Here is a 14,648-nt window from a genome sequence, read left to right on the forward strand (position 1 = left end):
ACTCTCTCTAAGTGTTGATTGTCTTTCGGCCTCTAATGGTTCTCCACTGATTGCCAATGAATAGGAGATGTGGAGATGCAGTTAGCTCAGTTTGCCCGCCTGTCCGGACATTGAGCCCAGGCCGGCGTCCGGCTCACTCTTGAGCTTGCGAGGGACCTCAGCACCGTCCGCCGTTGCAGGGGCCCCGTGAGGGGAGGGCGGGGATCCAAGGGCGTCCAAAGGGGTGTTTTTTTCCTCCCTGGCGGCGAGCGATTCGTGCGTCCGCATGTGCTTGGTGAGGTGGTCGTTGCGCATGAAGACGCGCGTGCAGACGGCGCAGCTGAACTTCTTGGCGCCCGTGTGCGACTGCATGTGCTTCTGCAGCTCGTCGGCGCGCGTGAAGCGCTTGCCGCAGAACAGCCAGTTGCAGACGAACGGCCGGTCGCCGCTGTGCCAGCGCAGGTGCGCCTTCAGGTGCGACGTTTTGGCGTAGGCCTTGCCGCAGCCCGGGATGTGGCAGTTGTGCATGTGCTTGCGCAGGCGCCCGTCCTCGCCACCGCCAGACTGACTGCCCAGCTGCTCGGCATGAACGCAGTTCGGGCACCGGCACACAGCCTGACCAGACGCCCGCGAGCCCGATCGCCGCTGGGACTTTGGTCGAGGTACAGAAGTGGCGCCCTCTTGTGGCTCCTCCATTGTGTACACCTGCTGTTGCTGTTGCTGTTGCTGCTGCTGCTGTTGCTGCTGCTGCTGTTGAAGCAGCTCTGGAGGTCCGAGAGGCTCCATCTTGAAGCCGTCCTGAGAGAAGAGGTGCGGGTGGGGGGTCAGGCCGAGCTGGGCGGGAGGCAAGCTGCACAGCTGAGCCTCGTGGCAGTATGGTCCCAGCGCCGACTGGAGGCCCATGGGGCCCCCCTGGCTCATGCCCGACAGCCCGACCCCGGGGCCCGGCGGCAGGTCCATCCAACTCCCGGCCCCCGGGTGGAGGTCCCACCAGGACACGTTCATGTCATCGGCGCTGCCACCACCAGGGGGAGCTGTCCTTGGCCAGGGCTCATATGGATGGGCCATGGAGACAGAGTGCACGGTTGAGGTGGCCCGTAAAGAACAGATGAGAGATAGATGGAGGGATCTCCACAAAGCAGTTAAGACGAGAGACAGATGGATGCTTTTGTCTTCAGGAAGCAGTTTGCATCACCACATCGTTGGAGAGCATTAGAAAAGGCTGGTCATGACAAGCAACCTGGGGAGACAATAAAAGAATGTTAGTGTGTGTAAACACCAGTGTTTGTGATCTCTGAATGCTGGCATTCACAGAGCAAAGTTCTATGGTAAGGCTTATTCGTCTGATGCTTTATATGGACATTATATTTTCCAGATCTGCATGTAAAAGTGTATTACACTATACTGTCACTCAGAGAAGTCTGTAAAACTAATGATGGTGAACATCTAGCCAACCAACTGTAGCCATTGATTCATGCTTGAGCAGATGTGCAAGCACAAACAAATATAATGCAATGCACACACACACACACAAACACACACACACACAGACACAAACACACACACAAACACACGCCAGTGGGCAAGCTCATTCTCACACCCACCGTGTGGTCATAAAGCCAGGGCAGACATGTTTGGGCATGAGCCCCCACAGCAACACCCCCACCCCCAGCAACACCCCCCCCCCCCACCAACCCTTCCCCACCCCCCCACCTGACAACGCATCCGCTGCCAGGTACTTCCCACGGATGACAGACACAGAAGAGAGAGAGGGGTGGGGGATAATGAAAGAAAGAAAGAGGGATAGAGTGCAAGAGAGGGATAGAGAGAGCAAGGAATAGAAGAGTGCAAGAGAGGGATAGAGAGAGCAAGGAATAGAAGAGTGCATGAGAGGGATAGAGAGAGCAAGGAATAGAAGAGTGCAAGAGAGGGATAGAGAGAGCAAGGAATAGAAGAGTGCAAGAGAGGGATAGAGAGAGCAAAAAAAAAGAAGAGAGACAGAGGAGGAGACAAATCAGTAAGTCGTTGCTGACACTGAGGCCTTTGCCAGACCGGGTGCTAGTGGGATGAACTAAAGCTGTTTGGGAGGAGAATAGGAAGAGTGGGAGGGAAAAAAACAGAGCGAGAGAGAGAGAGAAGTGTTGACAGGAGCAGGCCCAATGCATAGGGTGGCAGAGAGGAAGACGACGCAAGGGGAGGTATGGCTTCAGGCCAAGCTCTATTTGTACGTCTGTTGGCTGGCTTTTTTTTTCTCTCCTTTTTTTTTTTTTTGACGACGGGGCCCGGGCAGACAGCAGAACCTGTTTTTTTTATGAATCACACATGATTTACAACAACACAGCCACAGGGGCGTGTCGGGGAGCGAAACGAGCGGTGAGGAGAAGGGGGAGGAGGAGGAGACCGGCTGAGCGGACGATCGAGCAAGCAAGCGTCCACCAACCCCCCCGCCTGCGCGACCGGCAGCAGGAAGTGTTGACACTCGTAGAGACAGTAGACAGCAACTGGGCCTTTTCAAAAGCATGAGAACAGAACGCCAACCAAAACACAGGGCGCAATTACATTATCCGTATAATTACACGCGCCTCTCCGGGGGTAGAGCTTCCTAGAAGCAGGGCAACACAATAGATGCTATCAGTGACTCGTTACTTTGTTTACTTGGGCTTTACATCGCAGGTTACGTTTTGAAGACGGATGACTCAAACTCACCCTATGGAGGGAACGCTCCTCCCATCCCATTCCCATCCCACTATCATACATTTTGGCATACACATGGGATAAGCATTGGGATGGAAATGCATCTTAGGATGGAACAAACCTAGGTGCTTGTGGCTCATTGGTCATTAGCAAAAGTCAATTTCCAATATTTTCGTAATTTTCAATATTCTATTGTAATTTTCTATTTATTATTATATTTGTAATTTATGTAATTTCTACATTATTTTGATATAAGGCCAGGGGATGCAAGGCCTTGGGAGCCTAAGAGGCTGAGAGAGTCTTGACTCATTTCTGATCATGTAACAGGTCAAAATGGAGTATTTGAAAAAAAAATAATTGAAATGCTCTTTCTTGCAATTTAAACCCTCTTTCTTTAAGGCTATAAAAGCCCTGTGCTTCAACAGTAAGCATGAAAGCAAGTCTTTTTTTCCAAGGCCAAGGTCTCTCTATGTCCACAAATGTATTCAATATAAAATAAGAAAAAATATTTATCAAAGTACACAAAGACCTCAGGAATCCTCAGTTGTCATATCTGAATGTATCAGACGCACACATAGCAGATCCCAGCAGCCCAGATGTCCAAAGCATCAAGGAATGAGCCCACTGCCGAAATCAGGGAAGTTCTCAGACACTCGACAAAAATTGGCGGAATCGTAACAAAATCGTAAAGTGATTAGTTTGGAATTCTGTAATTAGAAGTCTGGAGTTAAAGGTCAAACTGATTTATTTCACGTCGCCCCGGAGCCACTGTGTCACTGCCCTGTAATTTCCTGGGAATGCAAAGTCAGACGCACACACACACACACACACACACACACACACACACACACACACACACACACAGACACACACACACAGACATACATGGAGGCATCCTGTGACTACTCCCCACCTCCCATAAACAAACGTCTACCCTCATTCACAAAACTGAAAAGGAGGAGAAGAGAGAGAAGAAACAGTGGTGGAGGGCAACATCTCCACGGGGTAACAGCTGCTCCACTGCTCCACAACACCCGGGGGCAGAAGAGGAGGAGGAGGAAGAGGAGGAGAGGTGAGGACAGACGTGGAGGAAGAGCTCCAGGACAATGACTGGGCAACACCCCCCCCCCCCCACCCCAAACACACCCACCAACCCCAACACACACACACACACACACACACACACACACACACACACACACTCCCTGTCATAAAAGCAGCCTGACAGAGATCAACCCCAGCCTCTCATTTGCAAGACTCTGGAATGGGGTACCACAGACAGGATAGAGCCTGGAACTCTGGGAAAAAGTCATGTTCAGAGCAGGAACGAGGGCCCACACTGCACCAGACACACACTATTTGCATACAGATGCTTAATCAGGGCCGTTCTCCGTTGTAATGGCTGGATGAGTGCTCAAGAAACACAGCGGTTCAGAGAGAGGACACCAGTGTGCACTTCAATGTCCTTCTGACAAACACATCTGTTGCGTTTGTCACATTCAAACGTTGAGACATTCACAGTGTTCGTGTATCCAGAGTGTAAATAGTGACAGACCATAAATTACATTGAACTGCTCTGACCTCTCGACCACGGTGCTGTGATCTCTCTCTCTCTCTCTCTCTCTCTCTCTCTCTCTTTCTCTCTGTCTTTCTCCATCAAACAAACATCTGACAAAAATCTCTTACATTCTCACAGAGGACAACTTCAACTAGACAACTGTGCCAATATATGCCAACAAACTGGCATTTTCTTATCTATGTTGACCAACTGTCTTAAGACTTACAACATTTACAAACAGATCCTTATTATTTGAACAAGCCATGTTGTCCATAAAATGGTTCTGTACAGTAGGCCTATATCTCAGGGCTTAGCATGGCACATGAAAGGCTAGCAAATGAATTGGTTCAATCATAAATTGAAAAAGGTTATGACATTAATTATTATTATTTAATAATTCATTTTACATTAATTATTAAAACAAACTAGCCATCTCTGTTTCATTACTGGTCTGGCCCTATGGCCAGTACTAGCAGGCAAGTCCAGGGCCAAATGACTCTCCCAGTACAGTCGCCGAGTAGGCTACTGGCTTGATGGAGAGTGTTACTGTAAACTGAATTACTGAAGAGTGTTACTGTGAACTGAATCCACTGAAAATGAACTTGAGCTCAAAAGCATCGTCTGATTCATCAACACACACAGCACCCTAGTTGTCTTTAGCAAATATCAATGGAGATGTGTTTTCAACTAAATCAACTCCACTCCATTCTGTTCTGCTCTATTTTATTTTAAATGAAGAAAAATTCAGAAAACTTTTGGTGGCACTGCTTGGCTGGCGACACGGACTTTGCTGCTGCTTTGATTCATTTCTAATGTTTGTTTGTAATGTTTGTTGTAGTATTTTGCTGTGTTGTCTGTCTTGTGAGTTTTTGATTGTATTGTAGGCAATGTATGCAGCGCAAGACAAATTTCCCTTTGTGACGATAAAGTATATATCAATATATAAATCAATATCATTTTATTCTACTCAATTCTATGTTATACAATCGATCCAAAGACAGATACACTGCTGAGATGATTTGAAATAGTGGAAATGCACTGCATCGAGATAAAATAAAACATCACTTAAAGTCAGGTCAAAGCTGTGAGCCCTCAGAGATTAGGCTTATATAGTGAGCTTTTGTGAAGTGAATGTTTGTAAACTTGCTAATGCAGGCAGTGGTGTTTGCTTTAAGATCACTGCCAGCCCAGCCTGTTGTGTTGTGTATAAAGCATGTAAGAAAGATAAAGTCAGCAATGACTGAATCTCAATAGGTCTCCTGTAAACCATAAAACTTCAACACATAAACATAGGCTACTAACTAAATAACATGTTGGGCCAGTCATAACAGAAATTCGTAATCAGATTATGCCACATCTAGGCTACAGTTTTTTCGTGTTGGCTACGTTAGCGCTTTTGAGGACATGACAAGTTTACAAATAATTTAGGCCTACTTAAAATTCCTATACCGTACTGTCTACAGGTGCGTGTACAAATAACAAATACAATCTCTTCTAAAATCCTGAATCTCTTAAAATCGAAGGGCCATAGCCTACTAACACATTTCAGCGAGTTACATTAAGTCTCGAAGATGTAATGATACAACAGCTAATTTCAAAATGTGAGCAAGTCCTCGGACAAACTCTGTGAAGTGTAGCCTATGACACATAAAAAGTGGTGCAAGTGGGCTACACTGATGGGCTACTGATGGGCTACACTGACCTGACAAGCGTGGCCCATTTTCAATCTGACATGCAGGAAAACTGAGAGGATGCAACAACATCCTAATGGTTATCATCTAAGCAGATCCTGCATTACACTCGAGCTTCCACATTCATTAAGGTCCGAGCATTTTTACCTGCTTCAGGCGAGGCTTTCTCGATGTATGGGAAAGGTAAGCACAACCTTTGTCATTCGCATGGAATATATAACTGTAGACAGGGGTCCCTTTTCCAAAAGACGTGAATGTACCCCTCCACTTAGATGTTCAAGATGGAATTTGCCTCATCTTCAGTGTCAAACATTCTCTGAGAGGCAAAGTTTCCAGACGACGCAAGTTGTCTTTCGGCGCAAAGTTGAGACACTCAACCCGACGAAGTTTATGATAGAGCTTTGTAACCGCGGCGCCTCCAAAGCCCCACCTATTCTTGAGATCACTCTTTGCTTTGAAGATGCGATAGCGAGGCTCAGGTTATTAAGCAAGGAAGTTGAGCGCCTCTCAGAGCATTAGAAGTAAACTAAACTTTTCGTGTAATTGACAAAAAAATTACAATTCCTGACAGTGACGCACAAAGCTGTGTCATTCACATAATTATGTAGGCTACTGTGTTAGTTTGAAATATTCCAAAAATTAGGCTATGCAATTAAATAACATTTATAATCTAAGACATCATCTCCCGTATACTGTATTTCCATTAAACTAGACTAGATTTCCATAAAACTAAACTAGCCTTATGATCTGATTTGAAGGTTAGGCCTATTTAAGAGAGAGCTGCTTTTAGCAAGTGTGAATACATTTTTGTACTCTCTTTCTTGTAGACTACTGAACCAACTTCTCTTCTTGTGTACATAGATATAGAAAAGTGTCCGTATGCCTCCTCCATGACTGGTCCCTTGTCCTCTGAACTTGTTTGTCCAGGGGAAGTCCAGGTGAAGACAGAGTGCCTTCAGCTCCCAAAACAAGGTAAACTGATAAGAGGGGAGAGAGGGACTAGGCTACAACTAAACAGACCAGAGATCAGGTGCTTTGATGACAGGATGACATGTAAAAGGCTTCGCGGTTCATAAATGTTTTAAAAGTGGTCAATGAATATACTGCTTGCTTAATGAGTCCATGCATTTCACATGGAAAGCCTTCTCGTGTTGAGCAGAACCGGGCTCTATACTCTGCTTGAGCTCTTCTGCCACATTTGCCGTGAGAACAGCAATGAGTGTTGTTGAGAGCTTGTTGTTGTCATTATTTTTCTCCTCACATTCAGTTTCCAAGCTTTTGCTTTGATTTCACAAAATGTAATAAAGGCATTTTCTAAAACAGCCAGACAGGTTTGCAGTTCAAAGGATAATTGATTTTTGTGGTCAGGTACTTAATGATTTAATGTTCCAGACATTTTTCAAGACATTTTCTTTAATCTTTACCTGGCGTCTTGTCAGAGTATATTTCTATCCAAATAGATGTATTTCTAACCTTAAAACCCCTATTAAAATCATATACTAGTTCTGCATGTTAACATTTCTCAACTGATGTTAGTCCATTAGTCCATATCAGTAAACCTTATCACTTTATAATAATTTTGCCACATGACATGATACTTGATGAAGCTTTTATTGGTAGCTGGGAATTTTATTAAGTAGACATACAGCGTTCATAGTATGACTCACCACCATGCTACATCTGATCTTTTCTTAATTCTTGAAGCTCTATCTGTGGTTTACTGCTATGAAGAGAAGATGACGATTGGGGAAATGTCAGTTTGTGTTGATAATCTGCGTACGAACTGAAGTTTTATTTTTCTCCCCTTGCTCATTCAATTCCTTTCCTGTCGTGGCATGTTGGTACAGCAACCTCAAACCAACTGACAAACAGAGTCCACAGGCAGACAGGAGGGAAAATAAATAAATCTCTTCCCTTTGCCTTCCTCCATAGCATCACATTCACTGAGATATGGCCTTGTAGTTCTTCATTGTCTCTCAAACGATTTTAGAATATGTTACTTTCCAGAAGTTTCCAGATGATATCTGTTGCCAACTAAAATTGTCCCAGTAACCCTCTTGTAAATGAATATGATAAAGCGATGTTATTACTAGTGTCATATATATATTTCCCTATTAAAAGTATTGGGACTATACTGTCTGTAGACACTTTTCATATTACTGCTCAAATAAGTAGACACGCACACACACACACACACACACACACACACACACACACACACAGTCAAAAAGGAAGTCAAATATCTTGTGAACCAGATCAACATGGCGTCGAACAGGCACTGGAGTGAGTGTCTGCGTATGATCCTTGTGGGCTTGTCCTGCCTCCCTCGGCCGGGAGCAACCAGACCACACACCTTGCCTAAATGGTATTTACCCTGCGCTCCCTGAAGCCAGGCAGACATGTTACCTTGTGGATAAAATGTTCCCCAACCAGAAACAGACTCTTTAATAACATTTAATTACTGCTCGGTTTACAATCATAACCAGAGGGACTAACAAATTATGAAAAATGGTTTTAATCGATGTTGCTTATTAGACTTTTTTTTTTTCTTTTCTATTCGTGTGATTGCAGTGGCACTTGGCAATATTGCTGATAAGAATATTGGCACTGCAGGAGAATGGTGGGAGCAGATGCCTCATGGAATTGGATCCGTTGTTTAGTCAAGTCAGAGCAGTTCTGTAAGGAGCTGCCTGACAAGTCTTCATGACAATCTGACAACAGGAGCAAATTGTTTTGTAACTTTCAGCTGGTTGCAACATGCAATTGAAAGTATAACCCCTCAAGGGGACAGCATTTGATGAAACGAAGCCATTTGCAATATGGATATCCCCAAATATCGTAATAGGCTGTCAGGTTTTACTGTAAGACTCCCAGACAAATCTATCCAAGTAAATAACAATAAATATTTTGACACTGATGATTTCTTTTCCCCAGCCATGTGTGTTTGTATGTAACCTACATGAAGTAGGCGGTAAGTCTACATTTATTTACTTATTTATTTATGAATACCATCTTGAGTTAACAAAGATTTTATCTGTCCATGTCCATTGAAAGTATTCTTTTTGGAACAATGAAGGATATAGCTAGTTTGAATGTCTTTCAGTAACGTTACCCCTCATTGAAATGATAAGATCTCTTCACAGCTCAGCAGCGAACCTACTTCTTTAAAAATGGGAAGACTATCAGTGCACTGCTAAATATATGGATAGTAAACACAACCACATCATTGTTTATGTAACATAATGTTGCTATGATGCTATGATGCTGTGAAAGTGACGACCCCCCCCCCCCCCCCCTTTAGATGCAGACTTAAGATGGACTACCAGAGGGGACTACCCCATGTGAGAACTAACTTCCCGTCTGTAAGAGCCTGGATCAGGTAAGTAAAGTAAACAAAAAGGAGGACACTGCCTGGCTTCCTCTACTCTTGTTAAGTGTTTAACAATCCCATAAGAGGAACTCATGTTGAAGATGCAAACACACACACGCAAACACACGCAAACACACACACACACACACACACACACACACACACACACACACACACACACACACACACACACACACACACACATGCAGACACTCATTCACCCCACCAAATCCACCCCTTCTTGTTCTCCTCTGCCTGCTCTTTCAACTTCAAACCTAGTCATTTCTGCAAGCTGCACTTTGATTGTACCAAACACCTGTATTTTTGGGGAGAGACTTCCTCGCTCGCTCCCGCCCCCCATCTTTGATTGTTAAACGGCAGTGGCGCCGTCATTTCTGTGGGACAGACACTGCCCAGCACTGCCCCCCCACCACCACCACACACACACAAACACACAAACACACACTCACACACACACACAAACACACACCACCTCCAGTTCCTGGTTGCTTTATCTCTAATTGCTTGTATATTTTTTGACTCCCACATTTACCACCCATGAATAATCCCAGTTTATCTTGACTGGGCCTCCTCTCAGATCAAGGTCTTACCTTACAAAAATTCTGCATATACATAAATGTACACAAACTTTCGAAATTAGTTTGCTCCTATACATACAAATAATTACGCCTTTTGATTTTCTTTTCTCTATTACTCAGACTATGTTTAGTTTGTCATTGTGAATTTGCCTTTACTTTATTTGTAGATTACTGGCTGAGACATTGTAAAACATCAAGTTAATTACGTTGTCATGGGTTATTTTTTCTTTTGTAGTAGCCAGTGGATAAAACCCTGTGTTTGTTTGCCCATAGCCCCTTCAATAATCTGTTGACTTTGAAGGTCTGGGGGAATATTTGGAGGTGGGACTATGCAATACTATGGGATATTACAATATAATTTTGGATGACAATGCTGACACTAACAATGATATCTGTGATGACCATTTACAATTGTTTTGACACAATTACGTGTACTTCACATGACGCTTTTTGGGGAAATGTTTGAAGACGATAACTAAAACCTCACAATACACAGTATCAGTAGTGACATTAGTTTGGATAGATGAAGACCACACAACAAAACATGTATTATATACTAAAAAATGAGAATCCTTGATGTTGTCATGGCTACTGCCTTTCCTTAACAACTGAGGCAAAGGTCAGCATAGCCAACTGCTGTAGCAAAGAGCTACTGGAGAGTAGTCATAGCTACTGACACACATGGAGTTTAGAAGCACACATTGTTTATAATTATTATTTATTTATGCATTTACCTGACACTTACATCCAAATGGACTTAAAGATACCACTTTGTTTTAGGGCCAGTCCCCCTGGAGGAACTCAGGGCCAAGTGCCTTGCTAGGTGGCAGCTGTGAATCGAACCCACAACTTTTCTTTGCTACTACATGCCCGGTTCCTCAGCCACTACACTACCACGACCTCTTTATTATTCACTATTGACGGGACTCGTGAGGGACAGAGCTTGGGGATCTTTGCCTCGGCAGCTCAGTCTGCAGACGGCTGCTGCCCACTCCCCCCCCCCCCCCCCTTGTGCCTCTGTAATACCAGGCTTTGCCGGGGAGTACTGATCCCTGCCATCCTGTCGTCTCTCCTCCTCCACCCTCCCAGATTACCGCTCCGTTCCTTGGCTGCTGACCAGCTGTTTCCAGCCCACAACACTGTGTGTCTTTTCCGGCCCAAGCTGCTGGAGGGTCTGGTCTGGGTTGAGACAGTGCGGTCGGGCAGCAAAACCACATCAGTCCAGAGTGTGTATACGCGCAAACCACTAGGGATGTGTCAAATCCATATAGTGCTATTTGTTGTAGCAGTTTACAGCTGGACATAGAGTATGAAACTGGACCTGATAATCTGTGTCCTTATGTACTTATGTGTCTAAAAGAATGTGTATAACTCTGTAGTAATCCACCACTGTGACCAGGGATGGGCAAAAATACATCAAAATGTATTTTGAAATAAAATATCAAATACACTAATGTATCAAAATAAACTACAAAATATATTGTATTTTGAAAATACTAATTATAATCTTTAAAATGATCATAACAACCACTTTGCAAACCTTCCATATCTGTCTATTTAATCTAGTCCTTCATCACTACACTGACTCTGTTGATTATAAGTGGACAATGTTTGAGAGCAACAGCTTTTCTCTGCCTACAAGATATGCCATAAACCTACAAACAGTCAACAGATCAACTATGCTGACCTGCCTGTAACATCTCATAGCCTAAATACTGTATCAGAGTGACTCAAAAAGTCACAACTGGGCCCCAGCCGTGGCACAGCTGGCTGGGGCACCTGCACCATATGCCGGCGACCCGGGTTCGATTCCCGCCCCGTGGTCCTTTCCGGATCCCACCCCGAGACTCTCTCCCACTTACTTCCTGTCACTCTTCACTATCCTATGGCATTAAAGGCATAAAAGCCCAAAAAATATACTTAAAAAAAAAAGTCACAACTGAACTTGTCAAGTGGTACAAAGTGGAATATTGTCAATGCATGCAGCATGCCCAGATTGCTTGATATTGCACTGTGTAACGTTGTATATCAGGAAGAATCATGACCTTGTTTTTTAACTAACCGGGTACCGTGTAAGCACTGAATTGTGATATATTGACGCCAAAGGGCATACATATGAGTTTTTCATTGTGTTGCTTTGGGGACAATGCTTTGAGCAATGTTGCAGGGCAACCACATAACCGGTTTTTCCGATTGGATGATTAATGTTCTCAAGAAACATTTAAGTTCTCAAGAAATTTGAGGTTGGTGTGAGAGGAAATGTTGTGTGAGCAACCTACACGTTACTCATCTTGCACTGGTTCATCTTTCAGAATCTCATATTCTGATCACATCAAGTCTGGGCAAATTAATAAATCAGCACCAGTCAGAGGCTACCTTTATTGCTTTGCACTTTAAAGGTACACCATGCAGGTTTAGGTATTTTTGGCTATTGTAAATAGCAAACTTCTCCTGACTTACCCCCCCTATACACAATGCAAATGCTTTTGTTGTGGAGGTGAAGGATTAACAATGGGCAAAAACTATTTCCAAAGAGCTATATCTACTGACAAGGTAATGTTTCAGATTCTCGCGAGATTTGGCGGGCCGCTGTTCTTGGAAGTTGCATGGCTGGTTTTCTTGGTAGGGACTCGCTACGTCTATGCTGTAGCTATGGTGAACGATTTGCCTATTACAAGTTTGTTTACCATCAAGTTGGCTTCATAAAGGTGAAAATCTTGCAAAGTGTACCTTTACAGTAATGATGTAATTTTCTTTAACCCAGTAAAACACAAATTATAAAATACTATTTTGTATTTGAAATATGTATTTTACAGTTTTTCTCAGTCGCTTTCCAGATCAGAATTGAAATTCTGAAAACTACCTGTTCAATCCTCACATCATTGTGTCACTTGTCAAAAACACATCAAAAAAGCAGTTTCTCATTTCTTTGAACAAGTTGGAAATACTTTGGTACATCCATGCAATGTTCACATTTCTACTTTTTTTTTTCTTTTTCTTTGTGCTATGCATTGCTGTCTTTTCCTTTCTGTAGCACATATATGGTTTGTCAACAAATTACAGTACAAACAGTAAAAGTGTAAATGGGAATCTTGTCCAGTCTCTTGCAATCAAACTCCCACATATACTAAGGTGTAACTTACAATTAAAATAATTGTCATCAAAACTTTAGCCATAGTTTACATCAGAACATCCCTCCAGAGTACACTGTAATATTGACAGCGTGACTAAGCAATTTGACTGTGTTATCCGTACACAATGACACTAGGACTTTGTCATTCTGATGGCACTGACATGTTCATTGACACAGATATTTACTTTTGAAAGATGAACTAAGGATTTTAAGCAAGAGACTGTCTTTTGCAGGTAATCCATGGTGTTTTGCTATTTGTACAAATTGTTTTGAGAAATGCACTCACTGTTTTGCAAATGTCGAGGATGATTCAAGAAATGTACCAAAGCGACTGAGAAAAACTGTAAATACATGTATCGAAAATACTGCCCATCGCTTACTGTGACATGATAGATTATTAATTAATAATAATAAAACTACAAACATATGTTGTGTTATGAGTTATATATATATATATATATATATATATATATATATATATATATATATATATATATATGTTATATTACTCAGTTATGAGTTATATTACTCATAATATGAGTTATATGAGTTAGGTGAGACACAGATGATTTATTTCACCATGACTGGGGTGTGAATAACTATGTGTGTAACTGACGTGATGGATTATTGAGTTAAATATGAGTTATGAGTTACATTACTCATACAAATTATGTGAGACACAGAATATTTCTTTCACCCTGACTGGATTCAGACTTGGGGCAGGGCAACAGAAACACACTAGTCCAGAGATTATGCCTTGTGTCTCAGTCCTCTTCACAGGAGTGCAACTGCACACTACTAATGGGCGTCATGTTTAGGCTGGAACTGCTAAAGTGTACATAATTATACAATGCACGTACTAAATTGTGTGTTTCCTCTGCAATAATGGATTGCCGTCACATTAACTGAGTCACCGAAGATTTCACACAGCAATCTCACCTGTGAGATGGTTTCCTCTTGAGCCACACCACTCTCATTCAGTAAAAATGTGGTCTCCGTCGCCAGTCTGAGCAGCCAGGCACTTTCCTCATGAGGCATGACTAATCAAATGTATCCTGGCATGAGCTCTGGCGAGGGCGTGTTTACTCTATGCGCACAACATGTCCGTTTAGACAGTGTGTGTTTGGACGCGAGAGTGTTGTTGTTTGGGTGGGGCTGCCTTTGTGGTTTGACTGTCATGTGTCTGCTTCTTGTCATGTGTGTTTTGATTGATTGATTTATTTATTTATCTGTTGTTTGTATGGGTGGGATGAGTGAGGGGTAGGCACGTGAGATGGCTTCTTTGTTTTGTCTAAGGTGAAACGGAATCGCAGAGGGGTTGTCAACGCAGCGGAGATGAAAAGAGAAGAGCAGATGGAAGCAAGTAAGAGACAGACACAGAGAGAAAGAAAGAAGGGTAGAGAGAGACACAGAGAGAGAGAGAGAGAGAGAGATAGAGGTTGTGTTGTGCCTCAGACAGAGACACTGAAACAGGCCCGCTGATGTGTACAGACATTCCAAACACAACCTCTCTCTCTCTCCTTTCTTTCTTTGCGTGTCTGTCTCTTACTCTGTTGCTTTGACATTCTGTTCCACAAGCACTCAACACCTCGGCACCGTCACCGTTTAGGTGGCAACTGATCTG

At 43.3% G+C, this 14,648-nt stretch overlaps 1 protein-coding gene across 1 annotated transcript; it reads right to left on the reverse strand.

The window, feature by feature from the left end:
- Positions 1 to 70: 70 nt before the first annotated feature.
- Positions 71 to 6,354, reverse strand: sp6 (Sp6 transcription factor). Its single transcript, XM_076291092.1, has 2 exons — positions 6,070 to 6,354; positions 71 to 1,219 (listed from the first exon to the last, which is right to left on the reverse strand). The coding sequence occupies exon 2, from the start codon at positions 1,045 to 1,047 to the stop codon at positions 82 to 84; it is 966 nt and encodes a 321-aa protein (XP_076147207.1). The 5' UTR covers positions 1,048 to 1,219; positions 6,070 to 6,354; the 3' UTR covers positions 71 to 81.
- Positions 6,355 to 14,648: the final 8,294 nt, after the last annotated feature.

This window comes from Alosa pseudoharengus, unplaced genomic scaffold (assembly GCF_046254945.1).
Source record: "Alosa pseudoharengus isolate Yale_2024_CS ecotype anadromous, Long Island Sound unplaced genomic scaffold, YU_APseudo_1.1 YU_APseudo_1.1_scf_1, whole genome shotgun sequence".
Classification (NCBI taxonomy): domain Eukaryota; kingdom Metazoa; phylum Chordata; class Actinopteri; order Clupeiformes; family Clupeidae; genus Alosa; species Alosa pseudoharengus.

Coding starts and splice junctions, on each gene's coding strand:
- sp6 (XM_076291092.1), bottom strand. CDS start 1,047: ATGGCCCATCCATATGAGCCCTGGCCAAGGACAGCTCCCCCTGGTGGT.